The 21151-nt window shown below is 43.9% G+C and overlaps 1 protein-coding gene and 1 pseudogene across 2 annotated transcripts; both read right to left on the bottom strand.

Annotated features, from left to right (window-relative positions):
- Positions 1–2540: 2540 nt before the first annotated feature.
- LOC309615576 (kelch repeat and BTB domain-containing protein 6) lies at positions 2541–12180 on the bottom strand. Its single transcript, XM_082365437.1, has one exon. The coding sequence runs from the start codon at positions 4771–4773 to the stop codon at positions 2677–2679; it is 2097 nt and encodes a 698-aa protein (XP_082221563.1). The 5' UTR covers positions 4774–12180; the 3' UTR covers positions 2541–2676.
- Positions 12181–12557: 377 nt separating this feature from the next.
- On the bottom strand, positions 12558–20089 carry LOC309615668 (cell division control protein 42 homolog pseudogene; annotated as a pseudogene). The gene has a single exon. The product of its transcript is annotated as a cell division control protein 42 homolog pseudogene (transcript).
- Between the last annotated feature and the right edge of the window lie 1062 nt (positions 20090–21151).

The raw sequence follows: 21151 nt of genomic DNA, 5'->3' as shown, positions 1-21151 counted from the left end.
TCTCAACAAGATCAGGTACAAATATTTCTACTTTACCCTTTTGGAAATCCTAACACCACTTATGGTTTGAACTTAAAAGAATTTTTAAAAATTTGGGTCCTTTGAGCTTTTCAGACTACAGGGACAGATACGAAAGATAATTAACGTCATTCTAAATCTTACAAATAGCAGTCCTACAAACATATTTATTAAAAGATGTGCTGATTAATTGGAAAACAGAGACAAGGGTACTTTCCAGTCAAGAAGGGATTTCAACACTGCTAGTTGTCATTCACTGTACAAGCAAGGGTTTTATACATTTAACAGAAACAATGAATTAAAAAATCAGAAAGTCTAGATTCTAGTATGTTTTATTTGTAACTAATCACATACAAATCACTTATCCGTAAAATAATGATTAACAACTATTCTCTAATTCACAAATATAGCACGAAACCAAAATTCTTCCCAAGAAAACCTCTTTGTAAACCAAGGTATTACTACTATTTCGCTTAGGCTTTAACTTAAAGGTTGAAAATGACAATTGGAGAATCTGTCTGTCTTTTAATCCATCGGTTGCGCACCTTAATTCTGCAGAAGGATAGTCTGGTTGACATCATCACTGTTCTATTTCAACCCGACAAAAGAAAAAGCTATCAACAAGAAGTTACTGGTGAAGAAAAAGTTGGCCAAAAAATAACCCTATTGAGAAACAGCTTTGTGTTTAAGGACAGTGCCGAAAACAACCTTGATGTCAAATGGAACAAAAACTGAGCCTTAGGCAACTAAAAGCGTGCCTGCCCTTCTGAAGGAACACATACTGGTAGCATAAGCAAGCATCTTACTTCACGAAAAACGTTGAACAGGAGTGTCTTGTAGAATCTTCAAACAGCCCATCAGAATGGCTAAGAAATATCTTTAAAAAAAAAAACAAACCTTTTCTGTCTTCCTCTCTGTTTTCATCCTATGGTATTTCAATAAAAAATCCAGTTCCCTACCAGAGAGAGCACATCCTCTGCACTCCGTCCGCCCGGCTGTAAGAAATGTTAGCGCGCTGCCGCTAGAGAATAAACACAGAAGAGGAATTATCATGTCACTGAACGAAGATTCAGGGAGATAATTCTGATTGTGTGTAGAAAACGTTATACACCATAAACATCTGGTCACTTATCATGTATATGTATCAATAACAACTATATCTAATAAAAACCCTCAAGAGGTAAGCACTTATGTTTTCATGTGTTTAACAATGTAAGTTTTGTGTGATTTATTCTCCATTGCTGGACTCTCTTTCCCTTACATACGCTGACAGAAACAAAGACTGGAGCATGGCTCATAGAGAAACACGGAACAGATACAAATACCGTAATAAAATAGCCTTGTACACCACTGCATAGAGAAATATTTTAGACGAAATATACTTTCACTACTGGCCCCAAATGCTATCATCCACGTATGTTATTTAACTGTAAACTTTTAATAGAAAAATACCTTTAAGCTGATAATAACATTTAGCGACTTACAAAACTGACAGAATTTTTCAATGCTACACAAAACAGTTCTATACACAACTTAAAGTTTGAAAATTCTTTGCTGGCACTTGATTTTATAGTTGATAGACACGATAACTACTGATTTCAATAAAATACTGTTCTTAACTAATACATACTTTCAAAACCAATATTACTCACAAAACAGTAAAGAATAATCACATCTTGTTGACAAATCTTCTAAGATAAACACCAAAACTGTACAGCCAAAATATTTTAAGAATCACATAAACTTTTCAGGACAGTGGATAAAAATTTTCACAATCATGTCCAGTGAAAAAAGGATTATTCCTCTGATTCAATGAAGCATGTATCAAGTATAGATTTAAAATATGAACCTACAAAGCAAGTTACTGGGTTTGTTTTTTTTTTTTTTTTAAAGGTTTTTAGATGATTGGTGACATTACTAGAATGGAATTTTTTTAGATGGAAAATTGGTCACTATTTGCAAATACACATTATATTACAGATTTAAAACTGAAATTTCTTTTCAAACAGTAGAATCCTGTTTTTTTGTTTTTACTTTCAGTGAGCTTATGAGCATTCTATATATTATCACAAATGAAATCACCATTCAGTCACATTAAACATATGTATTTTTTTTTCACAAAAGAGGAGAAAACTGAACTAAAACTTAGCAGACTATATTTGTTAGAACACATTTTGTAAAAACCCACTAGTTTAAAGTTTTGGAAATCTACTACACTGTTCCGAAGGAAAATATATGCTTTCCAGCCCTCTCTAGTAATTCCTATCCAATCAGTTTTCTATTGTAGAAATTAAAATTCAAGTTGAAGTACTTGTGGCACAAGACAGAATGTAAGATTTAATAATAGAAGACTATTGATTACAACTAACTTATATTGTCATCAAACATAAACATACTAAACAATCAACACTGGACTTTTAGAACAGTAAATTATTAAATAGGTTGATTTCTTTTAATGTTTAAGTTCTGTAACATTAAATTACGTTAGTATTTCAAACAATACCCTTTCTAAACCAAACCTGAAATTAATCAACTTCTTTTCTTTTTTTTTTTTTTTCCCAGCAAAACGAAAGGGTCTCTTTAAGATACTTTCCAAAGCAGTAAAAACACCTTAGTGTTTCAGCTTATCTATAACACACTCTGCTGACCCTGCGCATTTCACTGAGGGGCTACCTGAACCCACAAATCATCATCAGATAAAGAACTTGAACTTCCTGACTCAGAGTCCAGCTCACTGAATCCACCTAAATCCCACTCAGTGCTCGATTCACTGGGTACTTCTTCCTCCTCAGTGAGAAAACTCTGACCAGGTTCAAGACAGGAAGGATAAACGCGAGCTGAGAGGCAAAAAAAGTTAGAATCAAACTGGAACAGGCCTAATGTGGTACCTATATTAATCCACTGGTCACCCCTAATATCATATTCATACACGGTCACCCGGTTCTTTTTCCACTGCGGGGTGCGTGAGGTGATCAGCAACAGTTTTTGGCCATGATTGATAATCCGGTAGTTGTTAGTCTCTGACACCAAGGGAATGTTATTAATCTGCCTCCACTCTCCTCTGACTGGATTGTAGACCTTCATGACAGGGATGTCGCAGATGCAATAGATCTCATCATTGAAGACACAGGCTTCCTGAAAATCATTGCGCTTCAGAGAAACACACTTCAGCCACATGTTGTGGCTGGGATCAAAGCAGAACATGCGCTTACTATTGAGAGCGTAAAGATAGTTCTGAATTACCATCAGATCGAAGGAAATAAAAGAATGGGGCAGTGGAGCCACCAGTGCCCACTGGTTCCTCTGGACACTGTAGCACTCCACCTCCTTCAGTTTAATGCCGGTAATAGGGTCCCGCCCACCCAAAATGTAAATGTAGCCATTGAGGTATGCCACGTCCATGCCCTCACGGCAGAGCAGGCGGTCAGCAAGTTGCTGCCAACTATTCTGGGCTGGTTTATACACCCAGAGGTCCTTCCTGGGCTGGGCGGCCAGATAGATGTCATGGTCTGGAGAGACACAGACAGCTAAGGTGGTCACAGTCCTAGTGTGAGCAAGGCAGGTCAAAGGTGATGGCACTTTGTAAATGTCCCCCGAGTATGGGTCACAGCACAGAAAGGGATCTCTGGGATGTCCAAAGAAGATCACCATCTTCTTGGCATACACACCCAGCCTCTGGGGTGGATTTTCTGCCACGGATACAACAGAGCTGCTGCTGCAGCCGCCGCCGCCGCCGCCAGCGCCGCTAACGACACTGCTAACGACGCCCCCGCTGCCGCTGCCGCTGCCGCCGCCACCGCTGCTGCTCTCTGGCTTTGGCACCAGAGACTTGCACAGCGTGTCACCATATCGCATCTGCCGGGCCCCTTCAACAAGGTCCAGACAGTACTTCTTCACCATGGTGTTGGTCAGCAGCCCCTCCAGGTAATTCCGATCTTCGTCGGTGAAGTGTGTCCAGCGGACACACTTGAAGACTTCTGCAGCGCTGGGACCCCGCTCCTTGGGAGCCGCCTCCAACCACTGCACCGCCACGTGGCACACGGTCTGCTCATGCTCGATGTTTAGACTGTCCAGGCGCAGGACGGCCAGCAGTTGGGCCAGGGTCAAATCTGCCAGAGACTCCTCCCGAATCGAACTCATCTGGCTGAGCTGCTTGAAGTTGTGGGCTATAAAGGACTGGGCCTGTGATCGCAGCTTGCGATGGCCGAAGGCGTCGGCGAACTTGAAGATGGCCGTGCAGTTGGCCAGGTCAAGGCGGCGGGCTAGGAAGGAGGCACAGGCTTCACGCACATACTCGAGCTGCAGCATGTCGGAGGCGGCGTACAGGCGCTCCACGTTGGATTCACTCAGGGACACACGACCCGTGTAGCAGTAATCGACCAGCACCTCGAAGGACTCGGCATCCACATCGTGCATGGTCACGTTCGTCTGGTGACTCTCGTACATGCCGCCGGTGAACATGCTCTTGAAGTAGGGACACGCGGCAGCCAGCACGTTACGGTTGCAGGGGAAGAGGCGGCCCGTGCCAGGCCCGCTGCCAGGCGTGACCACCTCGATGGTCACATCACAGAGCAGCCGCGCGTCGTAGAAGGACTTGAGCTGGGCCAGCAGGGCTGCGGAATGGGCCGTGTCCTTCAGCTCCTCCGGGCCCGTGAAAAAAGCCGAAACCGTGGGTTTGTGAACCCTTTTGGGCCGCTTCCCGCCGCGGGGACTAGCGAGGCGGCGAGAGCGCGAAGCTTCTTCCCGGGACTGCATGGTGGAGATGCTGGCGGGGAGCTGAGGACGAGTACGGATGCAAGGACCGGGCTCTGGCGCCTCCTCACCCTCTGCTCGCTGACGCTAAGACCGCGGTGTCTCCGGAGAGACTGCAGCACGCGTCCATTTATTTAAGTCAACCCTACGCTGCGGTGCCGCCTCCCTCGACCGCGTAGACCGCGTCCGACTCACCCGTTCCCAGTTCCACGCCCTTTCTCCGCCTCAGCTCGCCCTCACAGGACCTACTGGCTGGAACCGAGCGATCCGCCACCGCCGCGCTGGCAACACCAGTAGGCGTCCAGGAGAACTACGGTTCCCAGGTTACCTTTCGCGCCTCGAGGCACGCCGGGGCCCTCCGGACTCTGCGGCATAGGCTGCGGCACCAGCTGCGGCACGGGCTGCGGCACGGTAGCCGCTTTGCATGTTGGGAGTAGTAGTAGCCGCAACAACATCGCGAGACTTGTTGGCTGTTCATTGTTTCGGATGACGGAGTTAGAAATCGCTAATTCTCTTCTATTCGGTGTTATGGTTTCGAACTTTGGGTGTGAAATTCAGATTAGATACCCGTTCTACTGTTTATCAATTGTTTGACTTCTCTCTCAGAGCTCTTGTTTTTGAAAACGTTAATAGCAGTAGTATTTCATAGCGTGTGACGATTGAACTAAATTACGTAGGCGATATACGCATAAGCTGCGTAGGCTGGATATACTTGCTCTGAATAAATATTTGTTGATTAGTAGAATAACATACCTATACGTAGTACCCATAACATAAAGGTTCAATAAGTTTTACCTTTTCTTCTAACGTTTATGAAAGATGTAGCAACCTCTCATTTGAAATCATGAGCCTGTAGGAAAATGGGAAAAACCCTGCAGGTTTCTGCAGAGATACCTTTAAGTTTTGGGGGTTTTGTTTTTTTAATAAATAGATTTTAAGATCAGTTTTAGGTTTACTGGAAAATCCAACAGAAAGCTACAGGAAGCTCCCATGTATTCCACCCCTTCTCAGTTTCCGCTGTTTACAACATATTGCATTAGTGTATGCCGTTGTTACAAGTGATGAACACGGATATATCATTAATTAAAGCATGTAGTTTATTTTAGGGTTTACTCTTTGTGTTGTACAGGTCTATGGGTTTTGAAAAATGTATGTCATGTACCTATCATTACAATAATATACAGAATCGTTTCACGGTCCTAAAAATCCTCTCTTCAATCTACTTATGCCTCCTCTTCCTTGCCCCCCAGCCCCTGGGAAACACTGATCTTCTTATTGTCTAGTTTTACCTTTTCCAGAGTGTCTGGCAGTTGGAATATATCTTCTTTCACTTGGCAATATTCAGTTAAGATTCCCATGTCTTTTCACGGCTTGATAGTCATTTCTTGTTATCATTGAGTAATATTCCATTGTGTACGTATACCAGTTTACTTATCCGTTTCCCTGCTAAATGACATTTTGTTTGCTTTCAATTTTTGCAATTACGAATAAAGCTGCTATAAACACTCGTGTTGGTTACTGCATGGACATAAGTTTTCAACTCATTTTGGTATACGCCAAGGACTGTGATTGCTGGATCATATGGTAATACTATATTTAACTTTGTAAGGAAATGCCAAAATGTTTTCTAAAGTGGTGGCCTGTATTGTTTTGCATTCCCATCAGCAATTAATGAGCGTTCCTATTGTTCCACATCCTCCCTAGCATTTGGTATTGTCAGTGTTTTGGATTTTACACTGTACAGCCTTTAAACTTGCCACTCTGGGAAAAAATTCTGAAGGATCTGATCATATTTTAAACATCTAGCAATATCTGCAGGGCTGTTCAACTGTGGTCTCAGCAGTATGTATGAATTTTCTCAAATACGCAAATCAAGAATATTAATAGATGCTTTGGTGGTCTCACAAAGTCTATGTTTCATGTTCCAGAAGTAGTGCTGAAGTATTTTCATTAATTCTCTTGATATGAATGTTCATAACTAATCCAGTATAGCTCCTTTCACTACCATCCCCAAATTAACTGAAGATTCTGGAATTCTAGTTACTAAGGAGAGTTTTAAATAAAAATACTTAACAAAGAGACCTTGTACTGTGCGGGATCCTAAGAGTTCCGCATCATACATGCCCAAACACCCCTTGAATTAGTCTGGTCTAATGTATGCTTTACAAAAGTGTTTTTATATTTGTATTTATCAACATTGTTTCACTATAAAATCCTCAAAATAAATTGTGCTCAGGCATTGAGTTTTAACTTTTTCATATATGCCTCTAACAGTGTAATTTGCTTTCGACTGCTTTTCACAAAATTCAAAATATTTATTAGACACTGTGCTGTAAGGCCTACAGCAGTATTGTTCAATAACATTTTCTGTGATGACGAAAATATTCTATATCTGTGTTATCCATTATGGTAGCCATTAGCTACATGTGGCTCTTAAACACTTGAAATGTGGCTAATGCAACTGAGGAACTGAAGTTCTAATTTTAGAAACACAGCATTGGCAGCAACAAATCTTTTCAACGAATGCTACCAAAACAACTGGATCATAACGGAAAAAAATTAACCTTGAAACTGACAACGTTCAACTTTACCTAATCCCTGTGCCACAGGGCAAACAGCGATAATTAAGAAATCCCTTCAACCTTTTTTTTTTGTTTCTCCCTGGAGATCATCCTTCCTTTTGTGATTGGAAATAGGTAACCATGGCAAACCACCTTCTCCCACGTGACTTAGATAAGCGTCATGGTCCACTCTTTCTCATGACTACCATAAGGCTCACAGAGGATCCCCTTATTTACCTGTGAGAAGGTTAAACACAGACCTTTCCATTTTTGCCTGAACCTGCCAACAAGGCCAGACACAGGGTCTCTAACTCCCAGTCCTTGGTCTCATGAACGATTAACTGAGATTAGAAGTGTGCCCATGGAAATTCCCTGGCGGTCCAGTGGTTAGGACGCGGTGCTCTCACTCCTAGGCCCAGGTTTGATCCCTGGCCGGGGAACTAAGATCCCACAAGATGCGCTGTGAGGCAAAAAAAAAAAAAAAAAAAAAAAGAAGTGCACCCAAACTAGCTAGACACCAAAATACACATTTCCTAGTCAGCCGCCCAAGACTTCCCCTAGTTACAAAAGCAATTCTAACTGTAAACCACTCTACCTATAACTTGTCCAAACCCTCCCTATAACAGTCTAAGGCAAACTCACCCTGCCTTTGATTCTGAACTGTTCTCCACGATGGCAATATTCTGAATAAACTCAGTTTCCTTACTTGTTTGGTTTTTGTTTTTGACAGTTTGGTGCCATTACTGGAATGGAACTAGAAGCCCACCTCTGGGCCCCCATCTTCTCCACCCAGGTCCTGAGGCTTTTTGAGCCGCAGACAATTGTCTGTGGTAGCACGGTAAGGATTTGATTTTGGTTTTGGGGGCCATCTCTTGGTTTGGTTTTGTTGCTAGCTATTGTTTAATAGCTCTGTAGTGACCTAAATGGGAAGGAATTCTAAAAAAGAGTGGATATATGTATACGTATAATTGATTCACTTTGCTGCACAGCAGAAGCTAACACAACATTGTAAAACAACTATACGCCAATAAAAATTAAAAAAAAAAAAAAAAAAAGACCCCTTCCCTGAGACCAAGACAACGCTGAGGGTTTCTCGGATTAGGTGGCTATTGCTGAGCCGGATTCCCTAGCTTTTTCACGATCGCCTCGCCTCTCTATGCCACGACCAAGGAAACAATGCAGATCCCCCGAAATGGGACTCCTTCCACGTCTGTGTTTCAAAACCTGAAAAACTCTATCCTCTTCTTCCACCTTTGGACCCCTCAGTTACTCGTTACCCTTTTCCCTTTTTATACACAAAAAAAGAAAGACATGTATATCCTTGTTTGCGGGATGGTTAGAAGCTTTTTTTTCTGCAAACAGGCTACTGCCACAACTGTAGCTAAGCTGGTACCAGAAAGAATTTTCCCTACGTGGGGGTCCCTTTGTTCCTCTCTAGTGACAGAGGAACCAACTTCAACAGTAAGGTTATTGAGGATATTCAACAAGTACTTCCACTGCTACAAAAATTTCACTGTCTTAGTCACCCTCAATCCTCTGGAAAAATAAAGCAGGCCAACAGTGCTCTTAAATTCAAACTAGCCATACTCTCTGAGGCACCCAACCCGCCCCAAATCTTGTACTTGGTCCTGGTGATCCTCAGATCCTCCCCCTCCAGTCAACACTGATTATTCCCTTATGAATAATTATGTATTATGAAATAATACTGGCAGGCCAGTGAAGATTTCTTACCTCTTCTGGACCTTAAGTGACCCTAATTTGATCTAATATCTATCCTTGTATCACCTCACACTGGTCAGAATGGCCATCATCAAAAAGTCTACAAACAATAAATGCCAGAGAGGGTGTGGAGAAAAGGGAACCCTCTTGCACTGTTGGTGGGAATGTAAATTGGTACAACCGCTATGGGGAACAGTATGGAGGTTCCTTCAAAAACTAAAAATAGAATTATCATATGATCCAGCAATCCCACTCCTGGGCGTATATCCAGAGAAAACCATAATTCGAAAAGATACCTGCACCCCAATGTTCATTGCAGCACTATTTTCAATAGCCAAGACATGGAAGCAACCTAAACGTCCATCGACAGAGGAATGGTTAAAGAAGATGTGGTACACCTATACAATGGAATGTTAGCCATAAAAAGGATGAAATAATGCCATTTGCAGCAACATGCATGGACCTGGAGATTATCATACTCACTGAAGTAAGTCAGACAGAGAAAGACAAATATCATATGATATCACTCATATGTGGAATCTGATTTTTTTAAATGATATAAATGAACTTATTTACAAAACAGAAACAGACTCACAGATTTCAAAAACAAACTTATGGTTACCAAAGGGGAAAGGTGGGGGGAGGGATAAATTAGGAGCTTGGGACTAACATATACACACTACTATATATAAAACAGATAACTAACAAGGACCTACTGTACAGCACAGGGAACTCTACTCAATATTCTGTAATAACCTATGTGGGAAAAGTATCTGAAAAAGAATGAATATATGTACACGTATAACTGAATCACTTTGCTATACACCTGAAACTAACACAACATTATAAATCAACTATACTCCAATAAAATTTTAAAAAAATAACATCTATCCTTAAATATTGTTAAAGTTTTATTAAATACACTCATATTTATCATCAACAGGTCAGGTTTCCTTTCCCACCACACACCCTACATGACCTTCAAATTGGAAATTCCCTCTTCTGGAAAAGATACCACCAAAAGACCTATCTTGAATCCCAGGGGAAGGGATCTTACACTGTCTCCTAACCACCAATACCACTACAAAACTACAAGGGGTACAACATGTACTTTATGTGTCACGATTAAAAAATGCAAAACAGGCACCCCCCGGAGCAGGCAGCAGCGTTATTCCTCCATGGGCCCCGGCTGCCGTTTGCGTGCGCGGCTGGGAGGAGGGCAGCTGACTTCCTCCAACTAAAAAAAGAGAGAAGGATGTTCCCCCAAACCCTCCCTTCTGGTCCCTGGTAGAGCGCTCAGAACTGGTGACCACTTCAAAAAAGAAAAAGATGCCATCCGCAAAAAAAAAAAAAAAAAAAAAAAGCAAAACAATTACGGTTTCTCATGTAAGAAGTGTGGAAGTCACCACTCTGTCCTAACAACAATTAAAAAGCTGAATGGAGTGAAAAATCAACAACTCTTCTTGGATCCGTAAGAGAGGGGAGGACACAGGGCACACGGCTGTTCCCAAGGCTGGAGACGCAACAACAGGGAGTACTGGCTTACCGGGAGTGCAGACGCAGGAGCAGGAATCGTGGCAGGAACCAGGGCTGAGGTAGGAAGACTCCAAACACAACTGACAAATTGCTAGAGGCTCAGGGCGGACAACTCTGAAGTTAAAAGCTCCAGAGGACCCAATCAAAGGGGGGGCCTCCGACTCTGGGAGCTTGAGAGTTTTCACGGTAAACATGGGAGAAAAATCCCCTCGTGCTTCCAAAGGGAGAGGGAAAATGGAGCCTGTTTTTAAATACCCCAGGGCACTCTCTTACCAGGCCTGCCCTCAGGAGGAACTAGTTAATCAGAGCCTAATCTGCTGGGGTCTTATAAGAGCCCGACTAAGGGAAATACCCAACTCCACTTAACTATAGCCTTCCAGGTGGGAGACGGGAAATACCCAGCTCCAGCCCACTCTATCCCACCTAAGGGGAAGGAAAACAGTAAAAAACACACTTAAAGCTCACAGTTCAGAGGCACAGGCTCCCTAAAAGGCTGAAACCTAATCATGAACAATAGGGCTTCCCCTCCCAACTCCTCACCGCGGCATTACTACAGGCCTGTTTACTGCACTTTCCTTTACCCAGCACATCAGGTCCCAATATCAACAAAAAATTAAAAGGCAAAACCACAATTTTCTTTTTTTGATGGGGGAAAAAAATGTTTTTTAATTGCGTACTCAATCCATTTTGTGTATTTCAAAAGGTGCAATACTTCTCTTCATTTGTCAGTGAAAAAAGTTAGAAATTAACTTAAAAAAAAAATCAGTGGCAAATGGCAAACCAATTTCCTTGAGAGTCAGGGTTACATATACAGTGCATCCTCGAACAGAGGCGGGGCAAGCCAGATTCCACCCACTTTTCATGAGTTTCGCCAAATACTGGACCTATTCAAGGGTCAAGAGAAAAGGCAACTTTCAAAAAGAGTATATATATATATATGTAAATTTTTTCTTTTTTAGCCCCACTGCCTGGCTGGCGGGATCTTAGTTCCACCGACTAGGGATCAAACCCAGGCCCACAGCAGTGAAAGCACCGAGTCCTAAACACTGGGCCGCCAGCGAATTCCCAAAAAGGAGTATATTGTTAAATGAGGCGTTTACTATACTCCTTCCTGAGAGCACCAGGTGGGGAACGTGTTTTCTAAACTAGATCTAGGAAGTAGAATGTGGAATCAATCCGTTCTCCTCCCCTTAAGGGCTGTCCAATGGTTAATGAATTAAAAAAAATGACTAAATAAAAACAAATCCCACACACACCTCCCTGCCCCACCCCCCCAAAAAAAGAAAATTAAAAAAAGCTAGATATCCCAGATTGCTCTCCAGAGTGGAAACCAGGAACTGTTTCAACAATCCAAATTAGTCTGTTACAGAGTCACCACAAGCATGCCTTGCTTTTAAACAAAAAAAAAAAACAACAAAAAATTTTTTTTGAAATGACAAAAGCTAGTACTGATCATTTTTTCCGACAATACACAACTACTCAAAATTAACTAGTACTGAGAGGGGGAAGGGGGCCATACCTATGGGCCTTGTCTCACAGGAGTGAATGTGGGTAGGTGCAGGGCATTTGTCATTATTGCAAAAACGAATCTTAATTTTTTTTTAAAATAAATTTATTTATTTATTTAGTTAGTTAGTTAGTTTTGGCTGTGTTGGGTCTTTGTTGCTGTGCGCGGGCTTTCTCTAGTTGCGGTGAGCGGTAGCTACTCTTCGTTGCAGTGCGCGGGCTTCTCATTGCAGTGGCTTCTCTTGTTGCGGAGCACATGCTCTAGGCATGCAGGCTTCAGTAGCTGTGGCACGTGGGCTCAGTAGTTGTGGCTTGCGGGCTCTAGAGCTCAGACTCAATAGTTGTGGGGCATGGGCCCAGTTGCACCGCGGCATGTGGGATCTTCCCTGGCCAGGGCTCGAACCCGTGTCCCCTGCATTGGCAGGCAGATTCCTAACCACTGCGCCACCAGGGAAGCCCCGAATCTTAATTTTTAAGATTGTTTGATTGAAACATTGCTTTTCGTATGATGCCGACACCAGCTGTGCAGAAAGGCCTCTGGAGAGACGTTCACTGCAGCACACACCTGCGGCTCTTCAGTTCTGGAGGCTCCAGGGCAGCCAATATTCCATTGTTAAATACGTTCTTTAGGCCTTTCTGTGTGAGTGCAGAACACTCCACATATTTGACCGCCTTCAGGTCGCCGGCCAGTTTTTCAGCAGCCTCTGGAGTGATGGGATTCTGTTTATTCCTGGCAAGTTTCTCAATAGTGAAGGGGTCATCTCTGAGATCAATCTGGGTCCCAGTAAGCATGAAAGGAGTCTTTGGACAGTGGTAAGTTATCTCAGGCACCCACTTTTCTTTCACATTTTGAATGAGGATGGAGAGACCACTGAAAAACAGACTAGAAATACACCTGTTTGTGGATAACTCATAATCTGTCATAATCCTCTTGCCCTGCAGTATCAAAAAGTCCAAGAGTATATGGCTCTCCACCAATCGTAACTGTGACTGCATAGTTGTCAAAAACAGTCCACACAGGGACTTCCCTGGCGGTCCAGTGGTTAAGACTCCGTGCTTCCGCTGCAGGGGCCACGGGTTCCATCCCTGGCTGGGGAACTAAGATCCCTGCATACTGTGTGTGGTGTGGCAAAAAAATTAAAATAAAAAAAAAAACAACAGTCGGTACATACTCAGATGGAAACTTGTTTGTTGTGTAGGATATCAGGAGACATGTTTTACCAACAGCACCATCGCCGACAACACACTTAAGTGTCTGCGTTGCTGAAACAGTTCTGTATCCACTTTAAATATTTCAAATTTGATGCTGACCTCAGCTCCACCGCCCACAAAACCACAATTTGAAGAGACAGAGCAAGCATCAGAACCAGACATGGCAGGAATGTTGGAATTATCAGACCAGGAATTGAAAATAACTATAAATAATATGCTAAGGGTTCTAAGGATGAAATAGACAGGATGCAGGAACTGAGGGGCAATGTAAGCAGAGAGATGGAAATCCTAAGAAAAAAACCAAAAAGAAATGACAGAGGTTCTGGTTCAAGACGGTGACGTAGGAAAATCCTGAACTCACCTCCTCCCATGGACACACCGAATTTATGTGGAACAGTTTCCTCTGAAAGAAAGCTAAAAACTGGCAGAGCAGCCCTTCACACCTGGTAAACGAGAGGGAAGCCACATGGAAGCAGGTGGGAAAGGCTGAGGCAGAATCTCTCCATAAATTCCCCCACCCCTAGTGCAGGGATCTGCAACAGGAGGGAACTCAAAACCCGGATCGTCTCACTGAGGAGTGAAGAGTCTATACCCCATATTGGGCACCCCAACCTTTAAGACCTGCCCCCAAGAGACAAGCCCCCAAATATCTGGCTTAGAAGACCAGCGGAGCCTGCACCCGGGAGGCTCATGGGCTGTAGCAAACTGAGGGCTGGTGCACAGACCCATGGGTGCCAGGGCCCAGCAAAGAAGCAGCCCTTTGAAAAGTGCCCAGGCTTTCTGTGAAAAAGGACTCACTTGCTACTTTTGACAGTGTTGGTCTGAGGGGCAGTGGCCTGCTGGGAAACTCTTCTGGGGATGGAGGCTGGCAGGTGCAATCTTCCTGCTCTCCCTCTTTTTAAATTTCATTTCTTTTATTTTTCTTTCTTTTCTTTCTTTCTCTTTCTCCCTTCCTTCCTTCTTTCCTTCCTTTTTTTTTTTTTTTTGCTTTTTTTCCCTTTCTTCTCTTTTTGGTGGGTACCATCTTTGCACTACCTTCCCCCACCTTGCTCCAGCCAGTGGGTGCATCACCACCCTCTCTGCTGCTCTCCAGAGCACCAATATCTCCCAAAGGGGAGGAACTTCTACACATGTCCAGTGCCCCAGTTTGTATGTCTGGTGACCTGGTTTCTACAGCTGCCACCCAGGGGATGCCCCTTGATAACCTGGCCCTGGAAGCCAGAGGGGCTTGCGCTCCTGGGTCCCACAGAGAGACAGTTCTTGGCGGGGTACCACCCCAGGGCACTGCACAGATAGTGGGCTGAAATGCTTCCCCAGGCTTTCTGAGAAAGAGGCCTGTTTCCTTCTTTTTAAAAAAAATTTATTTATTTATTTATTTATTTTTGGCTGCGTTGGGTCTTCGTTGCTGCGTGCAGGCTTTCTCTAGTTGCGGCGAGCGGGGGCTACTGTTTGTTGCGGTGCGCGGGCTTCTCACTGCGGTGGCTTCTCTTTCGCGGAGCACGGGCTTTAGGCGCATGGGCTTCAGTAGTTGTGGTGCACGGGCTTCAGTAGTTGTAGCACACGGGCTCAGTAGTTGTGGCTCGTGGCCTCTAGAGTGCAGGCTCAGTAGTTGTGGCACATGGGCTTAGTTGCTCTGCGGCATGTGGGATCTTCCCGGATCAGGGATCAAACCCGTGTCCCCTGCATTGGCAGGCGGATTCTTAACCGCTGCTCCAGCAGGGAAGTCCCCCTGTTTCCTTCTTCAGGACCTTTGCCCTAAGGGACAGGCTTCTGCTTTGGCTCACTTATGCGGGCCTATGGAGGTGCTCTCAGGGAATGGAGACCCATGGATGCAATCTTTGCCTTCTCCCTCTGTCTTGCTCCAGCTCACTGGTATCTTCCCATAAAGAGCTTATACCCTTGTCTGGTGCCCTGGCTTTTGTGGCTGCTGCCAGGAGACACCTCTGTATCACCTGGTTCTGCTGGCCAGTGGGGTTTATGCTCCAGGAGTCCTACAACTGGAACCAAGGGGAAAGAGTTTATAAACTCCTACCACCCCTGGGGCACGGCAGGAGGCAACAGACCCAGGAGGTCTGTCTTTCCCACAGAAAGTGGGAGAGGCCTATAGGCTTATCATTATAGCCACAGCCTGAGGGGCAGGCTTCTGATTAATGACACATCTAAGGCTGACCTTAGACCTTCCCTGAGACCTCGGAGGACGATGCTATCGTCACGCTTTACCTCTGCCCTGCTCCAGTGTGCCGGCATCTCTCGGAGAGGAGCTCTTATACGTATCTGGTGCCCCAGTGTTTACATCTGGTGCCCTGGTTTTGGCAGCTTGATTCCTTGGCTCTGGTGGCCGGGGGCCTTGCACTCCTGCATATGCACAGGACTGCAACAATCCCATAGACAGTTCTTGGCAGGCTACCACCCCAGGGCACTGCCCAAACAGCTGACTGAAACACACCCCTGGGCTTTCTGTGAAAGAGGCCTACGCGCTTGTCCTGAAGCTTTGGCTTAGGAGCAGGCTTTACATCTGGCATGCATCTAGTGGCTACGGAGGGGCTCAAGGAATGAAGGCCAGGGGACGCCATCTTATACTGTCCCTCTGCCTCGCCACAGCTCACCGGTATCTCCTAGAAAGGAACTAATACACTTGTCTGGAGCCCTGATGTTTGTGACTGCTACCCCGAGGGCGCCTCCAGGTTCCCTGGCTCTGGTAGCCAGTGGGGCTTATGCTTGCCGCCCCACTGGGACTGTGTATGTTTGCATCCTGTAAAAGCTGCTGCCTGAGGGTCTGGCTTCCAATCAGCCTGACTCCTCTCCTTTGGCACTGACTGGTCTTGGTACAGCCTCAATGACGGGGAGCCGTTAAAGGTAAAATAGACTGCTTGGCTTACAAAGGTTTGAGAGAATGAAGAGCTAGGACAGATAGAACAATAAAGCTCATCTCCTACACAAGGCCAACGCTGCAAGACTGGGAGAGGTAACTGTTTCATCCAGTGCATAGAAACCAACACAGAGCGTCAAGCAAAATGAAGAAACAGAGGAATGAAATGATAGAGGTCCAAAACACCGTAAGAGAAATGCAGAAGGCCTTTATGGGCTTGTTAGTAGACTGGACACAGCTGAGGAAAGAATCACTGAGCTTGAGGATATATCAAGCAAAACCAAAAACTAAAAAGCGAAGAGGGACTTCCCTGGTGGTGCAGTGGTTAACAATCCGCCTGACAATGCAGGGGACACGGGTTCGATCCCTGGTCTGGGAGGATCCCACATGCCGTGGAGCAACTAAGCCCGTGCGCCACAACTACTGAGCTTGTGCTCTAGAGCCCTCGAGCCACAACTACTGAGCCTGCATGCCACAACTACTGGAGCCCGCGTGCCTAGAGCCCATGCTCCACAACAAGAGAAGCCACCACAATGAAAAGCCCGGGCACCACGACGAAGAGTAGCCCCCACTCACCGCAACCAGAGAAAGCCCGCGCGCAGCAACGAAGACCCAACGCAGCCAAAGATAAGTAAATAAAAATAAATAAATCTGTTAATTAGTAAATAAATAAAAATAAAAAGCAAAGAGAACAAAGACTAGGAAAAAAAAACTGGAACAGAATCTCCAAGGACTGTGGGACAACTACAAAAGGTGTCACATACACACAGGGGGAATACTAGAAGGAAAGGAGAGAGAAAGAAATTTTTAAAAAAGTGAAACAATAATGACCTAGAATTTCTCCAACTTAATGTCAGACACCACTGCTGGGGGTCCGGGTTCCATCCCTGGTCGGGGAACTAAGATCCTGCAAGCCGCGAAGCGTGACCAGAAAAAAAAAAAAAAAGAAATCATATAAAATATGCTCTCACACCACAGTGGAATTACTAGAAATCAATAACAGGAAAATCTCAAAATGCATGAAGATTAAACAACACACTTCTCCCCCACCCCCAGCTTTATTGAGGTATGATTGACAAATAAAAATTACATATATGCTAAGGTCATACAACATGATTTTTAAGGTGTATAACATGATGATTTAATATATTTTGTGTAATGATTACCACAATCAAGTGAGTTAATACATCCAACACTTCACATAGTTACCTTTTTACATTTTTTATGGTAAGGACACTTAAGATTATTCTTAGCAGATTTCAAGTATACAATACATTACTATTAACTACAGTCACCATGCTGTAATCAGATCCCCAGAGCTTATTCATTTTACGACTGAAATTTTGTACCATTTCACCAATCCCTCCCTATTTTCTCCACCCTCAGCCACTGGCAACCACCATTATACTACTCTCTGGTTTTATGAGTTTGAGATTTTTACATTCCATATATATGTGAGATCATACAGTATTTGTCTTTCTGTGTCTGGCTTATTTCACTTAGCAGAATGTCCTCCAGGTTCATCCATGTTGTTGCAGATGGCAGGATTTCCTTCTTTTTCGTGGCTAATATTCCATTCTCTCTATATATGCCGCATTTTCTTTATCTATTCATCCATCGATGGACATTTAGGTTATTTCCGTTTCTTAGCTATTGTGAATAATGCTGCAGTGAACATAGGAGTGCAGATATCTCTTCAAAATACTGACTTGATTTCCTTTGGATATGTACCCAGAAGTGGGATTTCTGGATCACATGGTAGCTCTATTTTTAACTTTTAGAGGAACCTCCATACAATTTTCCATATTAGCCCTACCAATTTAAATTCCAAACAACAGTGCTCAAGGGTTCTCTTTTTCTCCACATCCTCGTCAACACTTATCTCTCATTTTCTAAATGACATTCCAACAGGTGTGAGGTGATAGCTAATTGTGATTTTGATCTGCATTTCCCTGATGATTAGTGCTGTTGAACACCTTTTTGTATACCTGTTGGCCATTTGTATGTCTTCTTTGGAAAAATGTCTATTCAGGTCCTTGCCCATTGTTTAATCGGGTCATTTGAATTTTATCAAATATTTTTCTGTATTGATTGAGATGATCATATGATTTTAATCCTTCATTTTGTTAATGTGCTGTATCACATTTATTGATTTGTGTATGTTAAGTCAACCTTGCATCCCAGGGATAACTGCCACTTGAGTATGGTGTCTGTTTTTCTAGTTTCTATCATTTATTTCTATTCTAATCTTGCTTATTTCCTTTCTTCTCATACCTTTCAGTTTAGTTTGTTCTTTTTTTAGTTCCTTGAGGTATAGTTCAACTTTAGGTTGTTTATGTGAGATAGTTCTTTTTTTCTTAATTTAGACATTTATCACTATAAACCTCCCCGTTAGAACTACTTTCAGAAGTTCCCTGGTGATTTAGTGATTAGGATTCGGCACGTTGCCGTGGCCCAGGTTCAATCCCTGGTCGGTGAACTGAGATTCTGCAAGCCACGTGCCACAGCCAAAAAAAAAAAAGAACTACTTCACTTCATCCCATATGTTTTGGTGTGTTGCATATCTATTTTTGTTTGTCTTTAAAACTTTTTGAATTTTCCTTTTGATTTCTTCTTTGACCCATATTTGTTCAGGAGTGTATTGTTTCATTTCCACATATTTGTGAATTTTCCAATTTACCTCCTGTTATTGATTTCTAGTTTCATATTGTTGTGGTCAGAAGAGATACTTATACTAATTTTATTTTCCCTTTTTCTCTCTCTCTTCTCTTTCTGGAATTCCCATAATGTCAATGATGCTTCCTCTGATGGTATTGCATAAGTCCCGTATGCTTTCTTCACTCTTTTTCTTTTTTTCTTCTTGATCCTCTGACTGGAAAATTTCAGAAGACTTATCTTCAAGTTCACTGATTCTTTCATCTGACTGTTGAAACTCTCTATTGAATATTTCAGTGCAGTCATTGCATTCTTGAGTTCCAGGATTTCTGATTTTTTTTTTTTAATGATTTCTATTTCTTTGCTGAACTTCTCATTTTGTTCATGTACTGTTTTCCTATTTTTGTTTAGTTATCTCTGTGTTTTTTCCCCTAATTTACTGAATTTCTTTAAGAGTTTATTCTGAATTCTTTGTTATTCAATTCATAACTCTAAATATTTTAGGGTTAGTGGAGCTTTATTAGTTTCCTTTGATGGTGTCTTGTTTACCTGATTACTTGTGATTCTTGAATCCTTGCATTGCTATCTGCATACTTGAGGAAGAGCTCTCGTCTTCCAGAGCCTACGGATTTACTTTGGCAGAGAAACCCTTCGCCAGACAGCCCAGTCTGGGGTTCTGCATGTGTCAGCTGGTAGCACCCCAAGGCAAGCAGGGCTCGCTATGGGGTCTCTACTGGCCAGGGCTGTTGCCTGTGCTCTAATGTTGGGGGGCGGGCTCTGTTCTGCAGTCAGACAATGTTACTCTCTGGGCCCCCTGGTGGGGAGTCTGTAGGCTCTGCTCCACAGCTGGGCAGGGGAACTAACGGGGCTTTCTGTCCAGGTTCGGCTGCAGGCTACACTCAACAAACAGGCGGGGCCGTAGGCTGCAATGCACGCGGGGCTGAAGGCTAGGCTCTACAGATGGACAGGCTTACTGTGCAGGCGCCTTACACGGGCTCCTCCGGATGGGTGGGGAGAGACAGCGCGCTCTGCGTTTGGGCAAGGCTGCTAGCTTGGTTCCCGGTGCCCTTGGGGCGGTAGAACGAGCTCCGCGGCCTGGCCGGACTGCTGGTTGTGTACCAGAACCGGATAGAGCTGCTGAGTGTGCTCTCTGGCCAGATGGGGAGCAACTAGCTCGGATGCGTGGGTGGATGCAGTCCCTGGCTGGGCGCTCTCATTGGCCGCCCTCACCAGCAGGAGCGCCGTGCCACAGCATGACCCCTGCACTGGTTGCTGTGAGCCCTGCCCTCCTACCTTGTTTCCAGCTGACCCCATTTGGTGTAGCCCTGCGGATTCACCCAGTGTTTCCTACGAGATGAGACGGAAGCGTGCCCCCGGGAGAGCGCTCCAGAACACTGGCCAAGCAGGATGTCAACCTCGGGCTCTCTTTTCCCCGCTGGAGAAACTGTAGGTGCAGGGGAACGCTGTCTGTGTGGCACTGTGCCAGTCTTGGGGAGGGGCAGGCACATGGTCAAAGTGAAACCACCCCTCTTACCCACTTAATGTGGCTTTTCTCAGTTTTGTTGTTCAAGGGGTGCTTCATCCTCAACCCTGGGTTCTAGGATTTTCACAAAGGTGTACTCTTTTTTTTTTTTTTTTGCCGAACCCCGGCCCTCGCAGTGAAAGCATGGAGTCCTAACCACTGGACCGCCAGGGAATTCCACACCCAAGAATAGTTGTGTCTGTGAATAGTTGCTTATTGGTCTTTCCGTGAGGGGGACCAAAACCTGGAACCTCCTAATCTGCCGTCTTGCTTTCGAAGTGGAAATAACATTATTGATTCAAATAAGATGTAATTATCTTTCAACTCAGAAAAAACATAAAAATCAAAGAAAGCTTTCTTTCCAGAAGAATAGCAACTAGTAAACATAGAGTCAGGCAGTGATTGTTAGTGGATGCTAAAACCATGAGATGAACAGTTTTGGGTAAATACTTATTGTTGGAAAACAAGTAACACTCAAGTTCAGCATCTTTAAAATAAGCAACATTTACTACCCTGCAGTTTCTGCCAACCAGAAATCCAGGAAAGATTTAGGTGGGTTTTCCTGGCTCGCTGTTTCTCATGAGGTTGCAACAGCTGTAAGCCAGGGGTGCAGTCATCTTCGAAACTCTACAGGCACTGCAGAACCTGTTCACAAGCTCTTTCACAAAATTATCAGGCTTCAGCTTCTTAAATATTGTTGGAATGAGGGCCTCAGATTCTCCCCATACCACACTATCCCAGCATGAAAAGAGAGAGAGAGAGATGGAGCCCACGTCACAGTTTTCTCCATAACCTGATCTT

Source organism: Balaenoptera borealis (genome assembly GCF_965194805.1).
Source record: "Balaenoptera borealis genome assembly, chromosome: 18".
NCBI lineage: Eukaryota > Metazoa > Chordata > Mammalia > Artiodactyla > Balaenopteridae > Balaenoptera > Balaenoptera borealis.
The sequence above is the reverse complement of the archived record's forward strand: the minus strand, read 5'-3'. Positions and strand labels throughout refer to the sequence as shown.

What these genes read in the sequence shown, in the direction of transcription:
- LOC309615576 (XM_082365437.1), bottom strand. Translation starts at nt 4,773, where the DNA reads ATGCAGTCCCGGGAAGAAGCTTCGCGCTCTCGCCGCCTCGCTAGTCCC.